General features: G+C 46.3%; 1 protein-coding gene across 4 annotated transcripts in view; it reads left to right on the forward strand.

Moving 5' to 3' along the window:
* ZC3H18 (zinc finger CCCH-type containing 18) overlaps positions 1 to 18,458 on the forward strand; it is a 48,391-nt gene that overhangs the window by 25,078 nt on the left and 4,855 nt on the right. For all 4 annotated transcript variants that reach the window (XM_034072864.1, XM_034072865.1, XM_034072866.1 and 1 more), the window contains 8 exons: positions 7,106 to 7,306; positions 8,320 to 8,445; positions 9,974 to 10,075; positions 11,695 to 11,838; positions 13,493 to 13,645; positions 16,061 to 16,215; positions 16,833 to 17,029; positions 18,171 to 18,267. In XM_034072864.1, coding sequence (XP_033928755.1) covers positions 7,106 to 7,306; positions 8,320 to 8,445; positions 9,974 to 10,075; positions 11,695 to 11,838; positions 13,493 to 13,645; positions 16,061 to 16,215; positions 16,833 to 17,029; positions 18,171 to 18,267 — 1,175 coding nt within the window. The remainder of the gene's footprint in view (positions 1 to 7,105; positions 7,307 to 8,319; positions 8,446 to 9,973; positions 10,076 to 11,694; positions 11,839 to 13,492; positions 13,646 to 16,060; positions 16,216 to 16,832; positions 17,030 to 18,170; positions 18,268 to 18,458) is intronic.

The following is an 18,458-nucleotide window of genomic DNA, read 5'->3' on the forward strand; positions in this document are numbered from 1 at the left end:
TTGCCACATTTGCTTTGGTGGCACTAGGTGGTCCTCAACCATGTAAGGAAGAGGAGGGAAGCACTCCTGTGCTGCAGGTCTGTGAGACGGGTGTTGTTTTCTTTCCCACCTGGGTTCCCTTTGCAGGAGATGCTCTAGGCCCTGGTGAGAAGCAGCATGGCAAAAGGAGCCATTGGGCAAGATCTTTGTCCTCTCCAGGCCTTGAAGTTTGTCCTGAAATCTGAGTTAAAAGCTGTTTCCATTCAGCCAGGTTTGGTCAGAGCCCATGGTAATTCTGTGCTCGTGCCAAGAAAGGTGAGGACAAGGTGGCTGTTGTCTTCAGAGATGTTCCAGAGGCTGACAGGAGGTGACAGCAGCTCTGAAGGAGCAGTGTCTTGGTGAACCATGCCATGATTATCACACACAACAGTTGTTTTTTTTCTGGAAGGAAGAAGACTATTGATGGAGTGCACTTATGCAGCCATTAAAATACAAAAATAACACCTGCAGGCAGGGACACAGTGACATTTAAAGCAATGTCAGAAAGAAGCAAGTCATTAAATCCTTTGTAAAACCCTTCAAGCAAGGAGCACTGTGCTACTTTGCAGCTTCTGTTAAGGTGTCAGTAGCCCTCAATTGTAAGATGCTATATAAAGCTGCAGACCCTGGGACAAAAGGTTGTGCTATCACACTTGTGTTGTTTTTCCAAGCTAGCTCAAGCTGACTTGCAGAAGGTTATTGTTAATCTCTGGGCTGAGCAAGTTAATAAGCAGGATAACCTGGAGTCTAAAATCAATGAATACAAGTTACCCAGGGCTTGCAAGTTAGAAAGTGATGGAATGAGGTTGATTAGATAAAGGAGTGGCAAAAGTAAGGGAATGCAAATGGAGTGATTCATGACTCTGTATGTGTGTGATCATAAACCAACTGAACTTGTTTTTTGGAAGAATCTGTAATTCTAAGTGTTCCTGGGTCTTCATCATCTTCTCCAACAGCTTCTGGTGGTCTCCCCATGCTGCTGTCTGGATCTGCTCCCTGGTTTTTGTGGGGGATCTCAATGAAAGGAGCTGTTACTCAAATAGAGCTAGGTGTTTTGGTGGGCTTAGTAATAGCATCTTATCCTGTTGCATAAAGGTGGTGTGATAAGCTGGTGAATTTTGTCTTCTTTCATGTTTCCCTGTGGAAATATAGTCTGTTTCTTAAAATAAATCCTTTGTTTGTCCCTGTTTGTCCTGACACAGGAGGGAGAACAGGCAGGAATGACAACTCTAAGCTCTTCCTGGTTTTCAGTCAGGCATTGGGAAGACCCTGGAGTGCTCTGGATAGGTCTTAACATCCATGGGAAGCTACCAAGGGGGAAAAAGCAGCCGCTGTCAGGAGGCATAGGTTTGTTCTCAAGGTGTCTGCACCTTCCCTGGGTGGTTTCTTAGGGTGAAGAGACATAGGAGAAGCAAATGGCCCCAGGCTGTTTGGTTTCCTGGGCTGAAACAAGGGGTTTTGGCTCCAGCTGGAGCAGAGCTCTGGACCTCCATTGCACACAACAGGTCTGCTATGCTGCCTCCAGCACTGCACCCTGCAGCACTGCTCAGAAGAGGATTTCCCTGCTCCCTGCATGCAGAACATGCCCTGTGCTGACACTGTGGTTCTTTGGACTTGTAGTTCAGTGCCGTGTATGGTAACACTGCAGTGATAAACACTGTAACTTGTTTACATCCCTGTTTTTGATGGTGCAGCTTCCAGCCGGAGCAATGGAACCTGTTTAGACGGCTTCACTTTCATTTCTGCTCACATTTCATTTGGAAAATTCATGATAATTAAAACTCTCCATGAAGCAAATCAGCAAAACTTCTCAAAGTTCTCCACAAAGCATTTCTGTTGGCTGGAGCCTTCGTTAGTCTTCATGGTACTTGAGGTGCTGCCTCCGCTTCCACAATAGAAGGGTTTCGTAACCCTAAATCAAGATGAAGGGCATTGAGTGACTCAGATGTGGATCTCAAGGAATGTGTTTTTCTTTGGCATTTCAGAGATGGAATTACTGGGAAGATCTCCCACACTGGATTTTATTAAGATCTTGCAAAGACCAGGGCAGAATCACTGCATGCAGGTACCTCTCATTTAGGGGAGGCTCTCAAGGCGTCAAATGCTCAGCCCTTAGGGTAGATCACATCTGGGATATGTTTATCTACCTGCTGTGATGATTTCATACTGCAGGTTCAGATTGTATCTCCACTATTTAATTTCAAAGCCTCTCCCCATCTGGCTTTGAAGAAATCTTTCTTCTTTTTTTTTAAAGCAACTGATAACTCTTTAGATTGAAACATCTTGAGAAAAGCATATTCTCTGCTAATGCTTCACCAGCATCAATTAGCACCGGCTCCAGGGTTAGGCATTTCCCATCATAGCTCCACATAGGTGGGTTTTGGGAGCTCTTGTCCATCTCAATGTGAGTGCTTTTGTTGTGCCAATATAGGAAGAGTCTTCCAGTGCACATGGGCACTGCTGGGGTTTGTCCTGCAGTGATGCAGGTCCCTTTGCAGCTGCCTTGGCACATGGATCCGGTTGTTCCTCGAGTCCGCTTCCTCTGGAAAATTCCATTGACAGCACATGGAAGCTGCCGGTGCTGACGCAACACTTTTCCTACAGGAAACCAAACAGCTTTCAAGTCATCACTGGACTTTCCTCCCTCAGAAAACCAAGCTGGAACTACCGGCCAAAACAGTAGCCCCGGAGCCAGCCTGACGTCACCCTCACTGTGGGTGATATGGTTTGCGTTACCTATGGGAGCAGTGTCCCACGGCAGGGGGAAGGAAGGAGCCACTTTCCCTAGGAAGCTTATTTTCCCCCTCTAAGATTAGAAATGCTTTGGAGTCATTTGCATAAGTACAGGAGGAGGAAAACTTGAGTTGTGTGGCTCTACTTTTCCCCCTTCGCCTCCATGTCCTTGTTGGATTCAGTGACGTGCTTCAACCAGGGTTTATTTGGGAGCCTGAGCGCGTGCGGTTGGGAGCTGGCTGACCTACGCTGTGGTTTGCCTTGCCAGCTGGAGCTGCCTTTGTTCCTCCTCTCGTTGCCAAAGCCACGTTCAGCTTCAGTTCTCCACTTGATTGCTGTAATTAAATTCCAGCCAAATATGCATTAACGTGTTCGTTCTGGAAAATAAAGCATTTAGTTATTTTTAAGGTTAAAATGGGCTTCGGAAATAGCTACGCTCTGCAGACCTTGCTCGTGCCCTGGTGACGCAGGATGCAGCTCCTCAGGGCTCTGCAAGGAAATTAAGGTGCTTTTGATCAGTCTGTCTTGTCAGTCTCTTGCTCCCTCTCTAATTTATTTGATTTTTAAAGCCTCATGGCATGGGGTTACCTAATTATGGTGTTAATTCTCAAATATTTGAGATGCTTCCTAAAAATCTGGTGGAAAAAGAGACCAGGATTCACACACGTGCTTTGGTAGCCTTTGCCAGCCACACTTTATGCATTGGGTTTGCCTTCAGCACCAGCCTGGGTAATTTTGCTGGGCTGAGGATGATAAGCTCATTTGAAGCACCATGAGCTGGTCTCCCAGCTCATCGCCATGAAGCAGTCAAGCTTTTTCTCTCCTTTCCCTCCTCTGTTCATCATGAGTCAGTTCCTGCCTTTGTTCAAACCCTGCTGGTTGGATTTGCAGCAAACTGTTTTTGTTCCTCTGTCTGTTGAATTAAGGATTTGAGTTGGCACCAGAAGAGCTCCAGAAAGGGCCAGACCCAGCACAAGACAGGAAGGAAGAATGAAAGTGAGGAGGAAGCCTCCTGCTTCTCAGGATCAAACACATCACTCAACCCACCCAGCACACAGCATGAGGAGTATCTGTCTCATCCAGCGTAGCTCTGGGCAGCCTTCCTGCCTGGTCTGGGCTGGGAGCCACAGGCTGGTAACTGCTGACTCTTTCCAATGAGCTTTTCTCTATAGGCCTTAAGGTTTCCCCCACTTTCATTGCAGCAGCTGCCCAATATCAGTGTGTGGCAGTAAATGTGTCTGGAGCACCGACTGTATTGTGGGCTGCCAGCCTCTAACAGTCTCTGGTGAGACTCACAGAGGCTGTAACTGAGATGTTAGTCTAAGGTGGATGGTGAGGATCTTGGCAGTTGCTCCAGCTCACTGTCAGTTCTGACTCCTGAATTCCACTGGGGGAGACAAGCCAAATGGCATCAGATAGCAGTCATTGTGTTAAGTTGAACAAGTTTATTTGGTGATGCTACATGTTGGGCACGCAGGTAGCTCTTGAGGAAAGACTTTGAAAATGTCCTGACATGAGCATCATCTTTCTTTCTTGGCTGTTGTATGGTAACATATTTACTGCTGAGTCAAAAAGCCGAAGCATAACCAGAAATGAGGCTTTCTGTTGTGGTTTTCCTGGGGTAAAAACCTTTCCTCCAGAAAGTGACTTCATTGAGAGAGAATTGCATCAAACCAGGTAATAGGTGCAAGTAATGAGATTTGCTTTCCTAGTCATCTTTGCTCCAAGCTCGCGCCCAAGTTATATTGTTCAACTGAAGTTGTTCCCACATGGGGTTGGAGCTGAGGTACAGTGGCTGTTGGATGTGAATTGGGCAAGTTGGGGGTTTTTGACACAGAATAAATTCAGTAGGAGAGTTTTCTGTCTGATAACTATTGTAGGAGAGAGGGGCAAGGATGTTTGTTGGCTTTTACATGTGTCACATTGGACACTGCAGTGAAAAGCTTCTCAGCAGGCTTTATCCAGGTATTGAGATGGAAACTACCTGTGCTAACAGAATTTTACCCCTGTATGTCCCAGAGCACACAGGCTGTGATCCCTTGGGAAGTGACACTGGAGCAGGAAACAGTCTAGCGTTATTCATCCTTGTGTGGTGTTCTCTTCCTCCATTCTGCTGTTCTTGATGCTGGAGAAGCTGTGGCTGCTCCATCCCTGGCAGTGCTCAAGGCCAGGTTGATGGGGCTTTGAGCACCCTGCTCTAGTGGAAGGTGTGTGTGCCCATGGCAGGCGGTCTGAGCTAGATAAGCTTTAAGGTTATTGAGGTAATAAACCCAGACCAGTCTGTGATCCTACGAGTCTCGTTGACTGTTCCCAACCTTCTTCTTATCTCCTGATATGCATTTAGTTATTTTGATGGTACTCTAGAGGTCAAGATGGCTTCAGAATGAGTTTGTATTACATCTGCTGGAAGGAGAGCTTCACCCTGGCTACAAATACTTAGTGTTATCAGAGTATAAATAAGAAGTCCAATTTACCTCAACCCCATGTTCAGGGTCATGGTCTTCCTCTGTGATTAGATACTCAGATACAGTTGTGGCTATAATACTTAAACCTAGACCAGCCTACTGCAGATGACTGTGTGCTGTGCTGAATAGCATACATTAGAGCAGCACTGGAAATGGTGATCATGCTGAGTGAAGATGCTAATGAATAATGCTGACCCATAACCCTGCTTGGGCCTCTCTCACTAGACAGTCAGCAATTTTGTGTTGCTAATACGTAAGCATCCTGTTCTGAAGCTAGAATGAGACTTGTGGGAGAGGTGAATGTGAAAGAAGAGTTTGTCCTCCCATGAAACTCCGTGTATACTGAGATGGATGTGGGACAAATTGCTGGACTTAATCAGCAACATAGGGAAGAAGTAGGATGCTGCACCAGTGTATACAAGTTCTGGAAGAGGTGAGAGGCCATAGGAGTTCTGACTGTGTTTTAATACAGCCAGGAGAGGAGCAGATGGAACTTCTAAGTGACTAGTGAAGCCTTCAAAGGGCTGCTGATGAAGAGCTTTAATTATCCTGTTGAAAAAGTGTTGTGGCAAGAAACTTGGTCCATAGGATTATTAGAAAACTTGGAGGTTGCTTTTTTATCTGAAAAGGTAGAGGAAGTTGTGTGGGGAGTGGTTGCTTCAGTCCTGTGACTAATGGGGTGGTACTGGCTGAACCCAGTGATGGAAGGTGCCTTTCCTCCCCCAAATCCTCAGAGATCTCATTATTTTGAGAAAAGGAATAAAGGTGCCATTACTGGTAATTTAATGAGCACAGGAGCCTTCAGAAACCTATCAGCAACCACAAGCTTTGCTTAAAACCCAAGAGAACAGGTTATAAGGAGGTAATTTAACAATCATGTGCAGGTTAGAGTGAGGGCAAGGAAAAATCCCAGGTTTTATCACCCATAGATAAGAGAGGTAATAAAGTCTAGGCTGAAAGAAACTTAACTCATCCTGGAATATTTAAGGAAGTATTTGATGCAGATGCTGAAAAGCTAGTTCTGAACTATTCTCAAATGGTTGTAGGGGAGAAGGGAACCCTGGGGAACCAAAGCAAAAGGGGAAATACAAGTAGAGCCCTTGAAAGGGAAGGGAGGAGATGGAGGGTATCTAGTATCTTAGTTATCCACAACAGAGCACATGTTCAATGGGGTTTGTAAGCACTTGGAGAATAATAGGGTGATAAAACAGCCATTATGAACTTATTTATGCTTAGCTGATGGGGTAACCATCCCCTTTGTAAAGGTAAAAACAGATGATGTGTCTTGGCTGTGACTTGTGACACAGGCCTACATGATGTTCTGATGAGAGAACTGTAGGAGCATGACTGAGGCTGAACCTCTTTTCTTAGTGCCTGCTAGTTGTTTCCAGCAGTTTGCTGCATGCAGGCAGTGTTTCAGATGCACACTCAATGTCTTAGTCTAGCTCTGTGTAGTATTTTCAGCAGCTACCTACCAGGTTTGGGTTGTTCCAGCTGTATTGACTTGACATAAGTGTAGGAAGAACCAGATTTCCTATTCCGTTCCCTCTTATGTCTGTTCCTGCCCACTCCTTGGAGGCCAAAAGCCAAAGCTGAAATCAGCTGGCAGGTTGCAGCTTGGTCAGTACAACAAAGTAGTTGATAAAACTCACAGGTAGTGCTATTTTGATGGGCTTGCTGCCATTGATTGACAAAATGCTAGCTATTCTAACACCTAATGACTCCAAAGTGATGCTGCATATTTCCTAGTTGAGGTTGAGAGACTACTAGTATTGTTATAAATGATGGATTTCTGAGGTGTTTTCCTCGCCCCGTGTTTCTATTGGCCTTTACACACATACACACACACATATATATATAAATCCTATCAACTTCTGTCTACTTTCCAGCCGTCAACCAGAGCCACCAAAGAAGGAGAAGGAGGCAACCGCAATTACCACTGCTCAGTCCAAGAGAGCAGATGAATGGAAGGACCCCTGGCGCCGATCAAAGTCTCCCAAAAAGAAGCTTGGTGTGTCTGTGTCTCCCAGCCGTGCACGCAGGCGCCGAAAAACCTCTGCTTCTTCAGGGTCTGCTTCTGGCTCCTCAAGGTGAGTGAAGGCAAAGAGTATACTGTATCCAAGCTGTTAATGTGTAAGGGAATGCAGTGTGGTGGAAGGTGTTGAGGTGCTTGGGAAAGCAGTTCAAGACTCTTGTGCTCAGTAACAACTATGAAGACCAGCATATATAGGTAGTGAGATGGAAGTCAAGGGGAGTACTTAACTGTGGGTGGTGTGTTGTGATCTATTGAAGACTAGGAAAAGTCCATGGAAAAGTCACTCTTCAGGTAAACTAGACCTGGTAGGAATACACAAGACGAGTAACTCATCTAGATGACAACTGACCTTAGCAGGAGCAGAAAAAGCTGGAAGTTGTAAACATTGGAGCCTGTTTGCTCCAGGAGTGCTTGAGAGGTGAAGGGAGCCCAGGAAGGGCAAACTGATGCTACTAGAGGGAAACTGGGGTTGTGGAAGCTCAACATAGCTTTAGAGGGCTGAAGTGGAGCTTGGAAACCAATGGGTATGAGCTTAAGGGAAATACACCTTTCAGAAAGAAGCATCCTGAATTTAGGGGAGTTGAGGCATAAGCTGGATCCATTTTCTTTAAATGCTTGAACTTGAAGCTCCTGAAAAGAGGGGGAAAATGTATCAGAGAGGAATGAGGAACATGCTGAGTTGAAGATACAGATCTAAAAACCAAAGCCCTCCTGAAGCAGATAGCTTTTCTTGCTGGGATCACTGCACCTGAGATTTTCCTGTTATCTCCTATGTGACCTAACCTATCAGGGGATCGTCAGGTGTGAAGGCATGAAAATGTGTGGAAGGAGTTCCTGAAGAGGGATGGAAAATCAGTAGCTAAAGGAAGGGAGGCTTGTTTGGGAGCACAAAGACAGCAGCAACAGCTAAAAGAAAAGAGGGGATGGAGGAGAGACTGTAGTGCTGACAGATCACTGTGGATAGGTTTTGGAGCAGTGTTAAGAGAACTTGGGAAGAACAAACAGGAAACAAGACCATAATCTCAGTGGACTTCTTGATAGGCTTTTAATTTAATCTGTTTCTTTCAGGTCCTCTTCTCGTTCATCCACCTATTCTGGTTCAGGTTCCTCACGATCCCGTTCCAGATCATCGTCTTACAGCTCTTACTCTAGTCGCTCTTCAAGACACAGCTCTTTCTCAGGCAGCAGGTCCAGGTAATGGCTCCTTGGATGTGGAAGTAATGTTTTACTGTTTTCCAGACACTTGCTAACAGCTGCTTGTTCTGCTGCTTGAAAGCAAATAGCCAAATCTTGAAATAAAACACTCAAAACACTTTTCTGAGTGAGGGAAATACAATAGACTGCAAGGCAGCCTGCTGATTTTGTTGTTGAATGAAGCAGATACATCAGCCACCCCCTTCTCTCCCCAGTGCTCCCACCCACTGTGCTGTTGTGGCTGGGTTCTTTCCCATGCCTGTGGTAGCTGAGCAATTGTAGGAGCCTGGCTGAGATGAACGTTTCCATCATTTGCATTTTATGATTGGAAGAAGTTACCGGCATCTCTTCTCTATTGCACTGGAATTTCTGTTTAAAGAGGCAAATCCCATTTCTTTATTAAAGCAGTTGTGTCTTGCAATAGTCTTTATACTTCAAAGTAGCAGTTCAGTGTCCCATGCTGATTAAACAGAGGCTCGTTTATTGCCCTGCCACTTCCTTGCCCCTGCAGACTGTTTTCCCAAGGCTGGAATATGCATAGTAGGAGAACTGGCTCCTTAGGCACCTCTTCAGAGCTGAAATCACACAGATGCCCAGAGTGGATCACATAGTTAATGGGAGTGCACAATGTCACTGTTGGAGATGTGGTTTCTCTTAGGAAAGGCTCAGGTGGGAATTATCTTGATGCAAGCACATAGTGTTTCTGGGGAGCAGGCTGGCCTTCCCCCATCCACCATATCCCTTGGCAGGACAGCTCCAGGCAGAGCTGACACACTCCAATTAGCTGCTTCTGTGGGAAGGCAGGAGAGTGAGGAACACCCAAGTGCCTAACTGTTCTTCCAAAGGCAAATCACAGAGGTGTCTGGCTTTCTGAAGTACTAGGCTGCAACAAGGGTACTTCCAGCCTTGGTGGTGGGGTGAATCACTCAAAGGCCAGCATCTGGTGAGCTGTGTAAGTGGCTTGCTTCGTTGGTCAGTCCCGATCTTAGGAAAGAGCCTTTGCCCTTTGATCTGTTGGCTTTGATATACTCTGCTTGTTTGGAGGCTTTTTAACCCTTTGTGTTCCAGAAATTGTGGATACCCAGTTAGAAGTATTGCTGTCTTTCTCCCAGGAGTTTTCTTTTTTGTTGCTGTTTAAAGGGTAGACTGTACGTGGAATTACAGGAATATAATGCAGGTCAAAACAAATTGTGCTGAAATTGCAAGTCAAAATCCTACTTGTTTTCCCTTTATTTCTCCCTAAGGAGAGAATACAGAGAGTATGGAGAAAGCCTCGGGTGTTGGTGTGGAATATCTGAGTGCCTCTTTTGCAGTCAACCCTATTTTTGTCTTTTGTTTTCTACTTTTACTACTGTTCTGGTGACAGAATCTAGTTCTGTTGAACAGAATCCAAATATAAAGCCAGGATAACCTCAGACCCACAGGAACTAGTTCCTGGAATGCAATCCATAGCCAAAGGAGGAGGTGATGGCTAAGTGCACCAAAAGCCTTCTGCAGTCCCAGAGACTGATGTGTCCTTTCTTTCTAGGTCACGGTCCTTCTCATCTTCACCCTCTCCTTCTCCAACACCATCTCCACACAAGCCACTTGGGAAGGCTAAAGGGGATTTATTACCACCTGCTGGGAAAGGGTAAGGCTTCATCTCCATTCTGGTAGAGCAGTGCAGAAGAGGCTCCAAACAGGAGCCCAGTCCCTGAGTCAACCCCTTCTTGCCTGGTTGACAGCTTAAGGAAGAAATGGAAGGTGGAAAATATGACCTGTACAGAAGAGCGCTTAGCTTTGCATATTTAATTAAAAGATGTCACTTTTACTTTATTAAATGCAATTGTACAAGTAACCTTAAGTATTATATATATACGTGAGTGTTTAAACACATGCATGGTTTATTATTCAAACATTCTGTGTTCACAGATATGTTTACACAGGAGCTATAAGAAAGTTCAATTCATTCCTCTACTGTGGCTTTAGTTAATGTACAGCCTTGGAATAAAAAAATGGTTCAGCCTCATCTACTTTGACATTTGTCACATTGATGACAAATTAAAGCAGTACTGTAGGGGTGAAACTGTTTTTGGCAGATTACCCCAGCACTTCTGCTCTTTTAAATACTTGAAGCTGTTATTTCACAAACTCCTGTAATACATAGTAAATTATGGATACGTTGGCGGTGACACAACACCATAGTGATGTCACCTCTTTCAAGGTGACCTGCAAATAGATTACACCATGGGAATGCCCCTGAGTTCTCCAGAATACGGGACAATCCCCTTTGCCACACTTCTTATACCTAATTGACCTTCCTTTGTTGTTTCTTCCTTCTCAATTCAGAGGGTTCAACCCTTTCAGGACATGCTCTCTGCCTGCAGCGATGTCTTTACACCCTTCTGGTGCATATTGCAGTGCTGGTTTGGTGACACACGATACCAGCCAACCTGCACTAGTATGGGGATTGTTTTCACTGCATAACACTGCATGTGCTTAATCCTGTGTTCTGCAGGGAATAAATACAGATACTCTTAAGCACAAGAGGAGGAATTAACAGTCTCTATTTTTGTATGCAGACGACTGCCGCCTCCCCACTTAATACTAGGTGTGACATCAGTGCTGGGGATGTTGAGGAGTAACCAGCTATTAGAGCAGAGATTGGAGTGCTCCGAGTCCAGAATTGAGCAGTGCTAAAGAGCCAAAGCACAGCTCACATAGTGGAGGGTAGATAAAGTCTCAAAACGGTCCTCTGCAGTGGTGTTACCCATCAAGCATTCCACAGGGAAACACAAGCCAAGGATGGGTCCTATGGGATCCACAGGCTCTTTTGCACCCTGATCTTTGTGAGAGAGTGAAAAATAGGATTTCTGCATAGTCTCTGTGTGTTTGATTCTGAAACCTGACTGGCAGATTTTAAGTAGGTGTATGTGTTTTGGATAAAAATGCACAGAGTCAGGTAAGAAACAGTGATTCCACACTGTCTACTTCAGTAGTTAATTTACAAGTCAAATGTTTCCAAAACTGGCTGTTGTAAAGTAACTTATGTCTGAAAAGGTGACTTGATTTAGAATGTAGGAAATGGAACCCTTTAGGAGAATCTGCATTGAGTGTGGTCTGGTGATACAGCAAGTGTCTGTAGCTACAGTAACCTGTATATCATTCAGTCATCAACGAACACGAGTGCATTTCATTGCTTTTTGAGAACATCTGTGGTCTGTACCTACCAATTTTGATGACAAAATCATGAAAATGTCCCTTTTGTAGTGAAAAATCTGTGAAGAAACTAGCTGCCCTTCCAGTCCTTCAGCCACTCACTAAACTTACAACAGCTGCACCTGAGCCAGCCAAACCCGGGGATAATAGAGAGGCAAGAAGGAAGGAACGTCAGACCAGGACTCCACCCAGGAGGTAAGAAAGCTGTGGGGTGGAGTGAGGCTTGATCTCCAGGCAGATACAGCAAATCCTGGGGTTCTCTCAGGTGTCCTGACTACAAGGGCTTTTCAGTATTAGAGGAGAAATCTGTTTCCTGGGGCAGGAAGGAAACAAAGAAAGAGGGAAGGAATTGGGGGTGATGCTAGTGACTAGCCACAGTGAGTGACTCTTGCCTCTGAAGGCTGGTTGAGGGATGAAGTAGGTGGAATACATTAAACATGTCAAAAAGCAGGGTCTGCAGTGCAAAAAAAGGCATATTTCACAGCCGCTGGTAGCCGAGTCCATGCAGCACTGAAGGAGAGGTGCGTTTGGTCCAGAGAGCAGAACTGATGTGTTGGAGTGATGAGCTCTGCAGCAAGGGGTTGGGACCATTTACTTAATGTTTGCCAGTGTGCAGGGAGTATTTTTGTGGTACTGGGAGCTGGTTCATCATCACTCAGTAGAACTATTGGAGGAAAGGACAGAAAACTCCACTACTTTCCCTGTCCCCCCTAGAGAACTTGCTGTCTCTGCTTTCTCTTCCTAGCTTCATCCCATGTGACTGTTTTGAATGTTTCAAGTGTCCTGTTCTGTCTGTCCTCTTAAGTGTTTTTTTGCCTTTCTTCTCCCTTTGCGTTTGAAATTAGAGGCTTCTGATGGTTTCAAGCAAGAGCATTTGTCTGTATTTAAATATGCTTATTAGCCTTAATCCATTGTACTGTATTTGGATGGTGTCTGTGAGTCTAGTCTATGGAACCAGAGGTTCAGTGCATAAAAAGTGTATATATTACAAATGCCTGGTTTATGGGCACACAAGGAGACTGATAATGCTTTATTTCTGCAGTAAGGCATATATGCTTTATGTAGAATGGAGGTTTCCATCATGAATGATGGTCTTTGTCAGTGTGCTTTGAAGATGGCTGGATGTATGGTTTCCACTAAGGTTTTCAGAAGCATTTCTTCATTTTGTGTGGGATTACATCTCCCATTTCTTCCCAGTAGCCAAAGAAAAGGCCTGGCATCTGAGCAGTTATGTGTCCATCAGTGAAAACAGATCACGACAAATTATTTTCTCTAGAAATTCCATCAGTTTTAGTTCCCATTTCACTTTAACTGGTTAATAATAATCTTGAATATCTTTATTCCAGTCTTGGAGTTTGGGATTTTGTGTTTTTCCATGCTTATACCCCCACAAACTCCAGTGTCCCCTAATCTGCCTGCCGTGCAAATGACTACAGCTCTGTTTATGTTAGTACTGGTGTGTTAGTCACAAAAAATGGGTATGATTATTTGTAAAGCCTGAAGTACAAGGTAGTACCACTGTGTAGTTCCAGTTATCAATTTCTCCCAGTAGGAAGCATTTGCTCCTGGTATCAGTAAAGGATTAAGTTACTTGAGCTCATTCTGTGCTTGGCTTTCATTAGCATTATCCAGTGTTGCATAAAACACCTGCTGTTCAGAAAACAGATGCTTCCTCAGGACTGGAAACACAAGGTTGAGAAGAACATCTGAAACAATTACACATCCAAAGCATGGATCTCATGTGTAGTACAGGACTACAGCACCATGTTCAAACTGCCCCTCAGCACTTCCTCCCAACACTGTTTCACAACAGCACAGCAAGCTGAGGATGCTGTTTGCTGTCTTGCAGGCGGACCATCAGCGGCAGCATCAGTGGCAGTGCCAGCAGCTACAGCGGTTCCAGTTCCCGGTCTAGGTCCTTGTCTCGGTCTCTCTCCAGATCTCATTCCAGATCATCATCTGCCTCAGTCTCCCACTCTCCGTCTGGGTCCAGGAAGTCCAGGTACAGCCTTGATCCTTCACAACCTTTGTTGAAGTAGGAGGAGATTATAACTGTTGTTCACTGTTGTGGTTTTCACAGCAAAAGCTCTCAGTAGCTTCAAGTATCAGAAGCTGTAGGTAAATAGGATGTGAAACAAGGTTGTTTGTGTGGTGTTACAAATCCAAAGTCCTGAATCATGGCAGTAGTATGACATTGGTAGTGTCCTTGCACCTTATTCAAGGAAATAATCTACCATGTGTACCAAGCTGTCCATTATTTGTTTTTTACTTAAATTATAAACAAAATATCTCCTTATGGCCAGGGTTGATCTCACATCCTAATTTACTTAGCAGTTAACAGTTTCAGGCTATGGAGCTTTGCTCTTCTAAACCTCTGCTACTTCTGGTTACGGAATGTCCTTAGGGAAGATGCTTGGCCTGTCAGAAGAGGTAAGTCAGAAAATACCTAAGAGGCCCAGCTAATGATATTTTTACTTTGCTGGCAAAGTTGCATGGCCAGTTCCATTTGTGTTTAGCCCCAAGTGAATAGTTACATGGCTGTTAGTCTGTGGGATTTGTAAACAGCTAACTCCCTCCAGTAAAGAGTGATGAAATAAACCTCTTTCAAGTCCTTCATTCATCTGGTTTGCATCTGTTCACACACAGAAATCCCTGAAACCTCACAGGCAGCCTTGAAACACAACACTTCCCTGTGACACAGTAGAGCTGTAGTGTAAAACTAGTGGATTAAGCAGGACTATGGCTGTGACCAGCGGTAATTCACATATCTGAACTCTGTGAGACTCCAAGCTTTAACATCCGTGTTATTTTACGGAAATACAAACTTGTTTACTACATGCTTGTCACGTTCATCAGATCAGGCAGGAGTGATGCAAGAGGTTCAGAGAGCAGTCGGGCACGCTGGCTCTGCACTGTGCTGGGCTTGAGAGGAGAAGATGGCAAAACTCACTGCAGGTGTTCTTTGTGTGGCACTGGGGCTGTGCTTGCTGCGTTCTCAGGTGTGTGAGAAAGGGGGAAATAGTGTATGCCCAAACCAGATTTGCAGTCACAACCTCATAGCCAGGAGCTGTCCTGGAGAAGGAGTTTCTGGCTCATCCAGTTGCCATTGCAACAGTCATGGAATATTTCGATGGTTGAGTGGTTTGGGTTGGAAGGGACCTTAAAACTCCTCCAGCTCCAACCCCTGCCATGGGCAGGGACCCCTTCCACTGGAGCAGCTGCTCCAAGCCCCTGTGTCCAACCTGGCCTTGAGCACTGCCAGGGATGGGGCAGCTACAGCTTCTCTGGGCACCCTGTGCCAGCGCCTCAGCACCCTCACAGGGAACAGCTTCTGCCTAAGAGCTCAGCTCAGTCTCCCCTCTCTTGGGCAGGTTCAAGCCATTCCCCTTGGTCTGTCCCTACAGACCCTTGTCCCAAGCCCCTCTCCAAGTTCCTTCAGCCCCTTTGGGTTCTGGAAGGCTGCTGCTGTCTGTCATGATGCTAGCAGGTAGAGACTTTGCAGCTCCTTCCAGACCTATCCATGCTGAAGCTGCTGCAGCCCATTCAGTCATTTCCAAGCCAGCTCCAGCGAATGAGGTCGGATCCTGCTGTTAGGGCTGTCTGGAGCACAAAAGTCGGTGTGGCCTGCAGAACCTGCTGGAGAGGCTGCCTGAATATTCATGTACTTAAAATATGCCTGGTCCCGCGCAATGGTGGCAGCCCCAGGTAGCTGGGATTGTTGGAGTCACTTCAATGTAGCAAAGCTGTGGTGGTGGTGTGCCCCTGAAGGGAAGTCTGTCTGATGCATAGCCCTGTATTTTTGTCTGTTACATTTCTAAATAGAAATTCTTCATTAATATAATAGCTGTCTGGCACAATGTTGTGAATCTATAAGATAGCCATCTTATACACACTATTAGAAGATAGCAGTCTTAAAAGCATCTCTCCTGTCATTATCAGTTATGACTTTATGTGCATCCTCAAAACAGGCAGCTGGGCTCTCCAGCACCCTGGGGAGCTGGGCAGGAGCTGTGGGCTGTAGGATTCCAGGGCTTTTAAAGCCTCCATGAATAATTGTGATCCAAACAACAATAACATTACCAGAGAACCCTTGACCTGAGCCATAACACTGACCTGTACCTAACACTGCACACCCTGCTTTCACTTTTTGTTTACTTGAGGAAACAGTGACCTGTTTATATATTGCCTTAATCCTGTTTATAAATAAACAGTACTTCCTAGGCTTGCATCGAACACATCTGGCATTTCTCATAATGTCAGCACCCCAGGAGGCACAGCCTTCATCTCTCCCTGATCACTGCCTGCCTTAGCAGCTGACATCCTAGCAATGCAAGGCACTTGAGACAAAGGTGTCTACCTCATCCCTGCCTGGTTCTTGTTGCATTCATGACTGTAACAGGCTGTTGGCTTTTTCCAGGTCCCTGAGTGTGAGCAGCGTTTCTTCTGTCTCTAGTGCCTCCTCCAGCAGCAGCTCTGCACGCAGCGCCGACTCCGAAGACATGTATGCAGACTTGGCCAGTCCTGTTTCCTCAGCCAGCTCTCGATCCCCAACCCCAGCACAGCAGAGGAAAGGTAGAGGTTCCTGGTTTGGGGGTTTGTTATGTGAGCGGTCCTGGGTGGGAAAAGAAGGGAGGGGAGCAGAGATCTGCATACGGTTTCCTTTGGGATACTATGGGCGCTGAGAGGATTGTTGAGCAGAGGCCAACTTTTGTGGCTGGCATAGAGTAAGGGGCCCAGAGGCTTCACGTAAGGAGGGTAAGGCCTTGGAATAGGGAGGCTTTGGAGCACATACACATTTTCATCCTTCCATCCACATGTCTCTAGCTGTAAAGTTGCTCTTTTCCTGCCTGGTTGTTCTGCCTGATGCTCTCTTTCTTACCTTCTCTTTCACCCTTGCAAGGTGATGCTAAATCTTCTGGGTAATACCAATACCCTGTTGCTCCTCCTCTGTTCTTTTCAGACTGTAGCAGAGTTGGCAGCAAGAGCCTTTTGTTGTTTGTCTTTTTAAGTGTCCTCTCTGTGGAAATTCTGGTTTCCTGAATCTGTTAACCTTGGGGCCACATGGTGTGCTAACTGGTGTGGGCTTTTTTAGTCCCTGGAGCAGCGTCCTCTTGCCCTGCCCTCCTAAGGGAGGTCAGGCAAAAGGAAACCAGTCACAAGTCACTATGTTTGCTCTCTGGTTTCAACAGGAAAGTCAAAAAAGGAAGATAGCACTAAAGAGGAGAAGCGGAAACGGGATGTGCCTGGTCAGCTCCTGAAGTCAGCCAAGCCCAACCAGGGGGGCAAATTGCAGCAGCTCCCCCAGACCCAGCAGCCATCAGCCCCCCAGTCTCAACAGGGGGGCTTCAGCGCTCACAAAGAGATCAAACTGACTCTCTTGAATAAGGTGAGAGGTGGGATGGCTGCGAATCCCTCCACACAGGGATCCAGGGAGCGGATGGGATGGATGCTGGGGCTCAGGGCTGGCAGGGTTGATGCTCCAGGCTCCGTGCTGTCGGGATGAGCTCAGCCGGGTAGGTCTGCAGCTGGGATTGAAGGGCGGCAGACAGAACCAGTCTGGCAGCACACACCCTGTGGTGGCTTCAGTTTGGGACTGTGTTGGCGGCTCCCCTGGGGCACATTCCTGCTGCAGCTTCAAGGGCTCTTACCCACTTTCCTGAAGGCTGCAGCCGGAGCACCAAGGCAAAGCCATGCGTGGTGCAGTCCCACATGTGCCTGCTGAAAGCATGCTTCCTGCACGCTTCCCAGCCAGCTCTCCTCCCACTGCCTGCTCCAGAGTGAGCTGCTGACAAGTCATTAACTGAGTCAGGAGGTAAAAGTGGCAGTTACCTCTCCTCTGTGGGTTCCACACATTTTCTGCAGGAAGCCTGGTTCTTTCCCCCCTACAACTGAGCCTGATGCCCCATATCAGTGCCTTTGGCTGAGATTGCAATCCAGATCTTATGGGAGAGTTTGGCCTCTCGGGGTTTTGTGCTGGGGCAGGGTGTTGGCCTCAGTCACATGGGTAGGTTCCTGGTGTTGAAGCATTAATGTTGTTTTTCTGACAGTCCAAATTCCCCGTTGCAGTCTAAGGCTGCAGTTTTCTCTACTTCCCTGTGCTATGACGTGGGGTGCGTTTATCAAGTCTGTGAAGCATGCTCCATAGGGAGGAGTGTGCCATGACACATAACTGCTGCCTGGCAGGGTTGGATCCTAGAAGAAGGCACAGCTCCACGTGCTTCCTTGACATTTGCTATCCTGGGAGCTGCTGGAAGAAAGAAAACTCTCCAAAATGATGATATTTTAATTACCATTATGAAAATAGCTCCTGTGCCAGAGAATGTTGCTTATTTGCTTATGGTGGTAGGGGAATTACATGGTGCCAATGATGGCTGGGGCTGGTATGCACAAAATGTTTAATAGGAAACACACTTGCGTGAGCCAGTGAGTACACCATGGGCACCCATCACAGCAGATACCTCTGCCTGTTTCCCTCCCCAGAGGGAAGTAGCTGGTCAGCTCCATTGTCTGTTTTAATTCCATTTCAGGCAGCTGACAAAGGAAGCAGGAAGAGATATGAACCAACGGACAAAGACAGGCCGAGCTCTCCTCCAGCCAAACGGGTGAACCTGTCGCCTGACAGAGGTGAGACATCCCAGGGGCTCCTGGCCTGGCTGGGCTCCTGCTCCACCGCTCCAGGCAGTGCTCATGCGACAAATGACCCGTGAAAGTCTGTGCTGCAAGAGCCCATGCTCTGGAGAGGTTAATTGCAGGCATGTGTCCTTCCAAAACCTCAGAGTGTGCGATTGCCACCAGATAACACGGGTGTATTTGCT

Source organism: Melopsittacus undulatus, chromosome Z (genome assembly GCF_012275295.1).
Source record: "Melopsittacus undulatus isolate bMelUnd1 chromosome Z, bMelUnd1.mat.Z, whole genome shotgun sequence".
Lineage (NCBI taxonomy): Eukaryota > Metazoa > Chordata > Aves > Psittaciformes > Psittaculidae > Melopsittacus > Melopsittacus undulatus.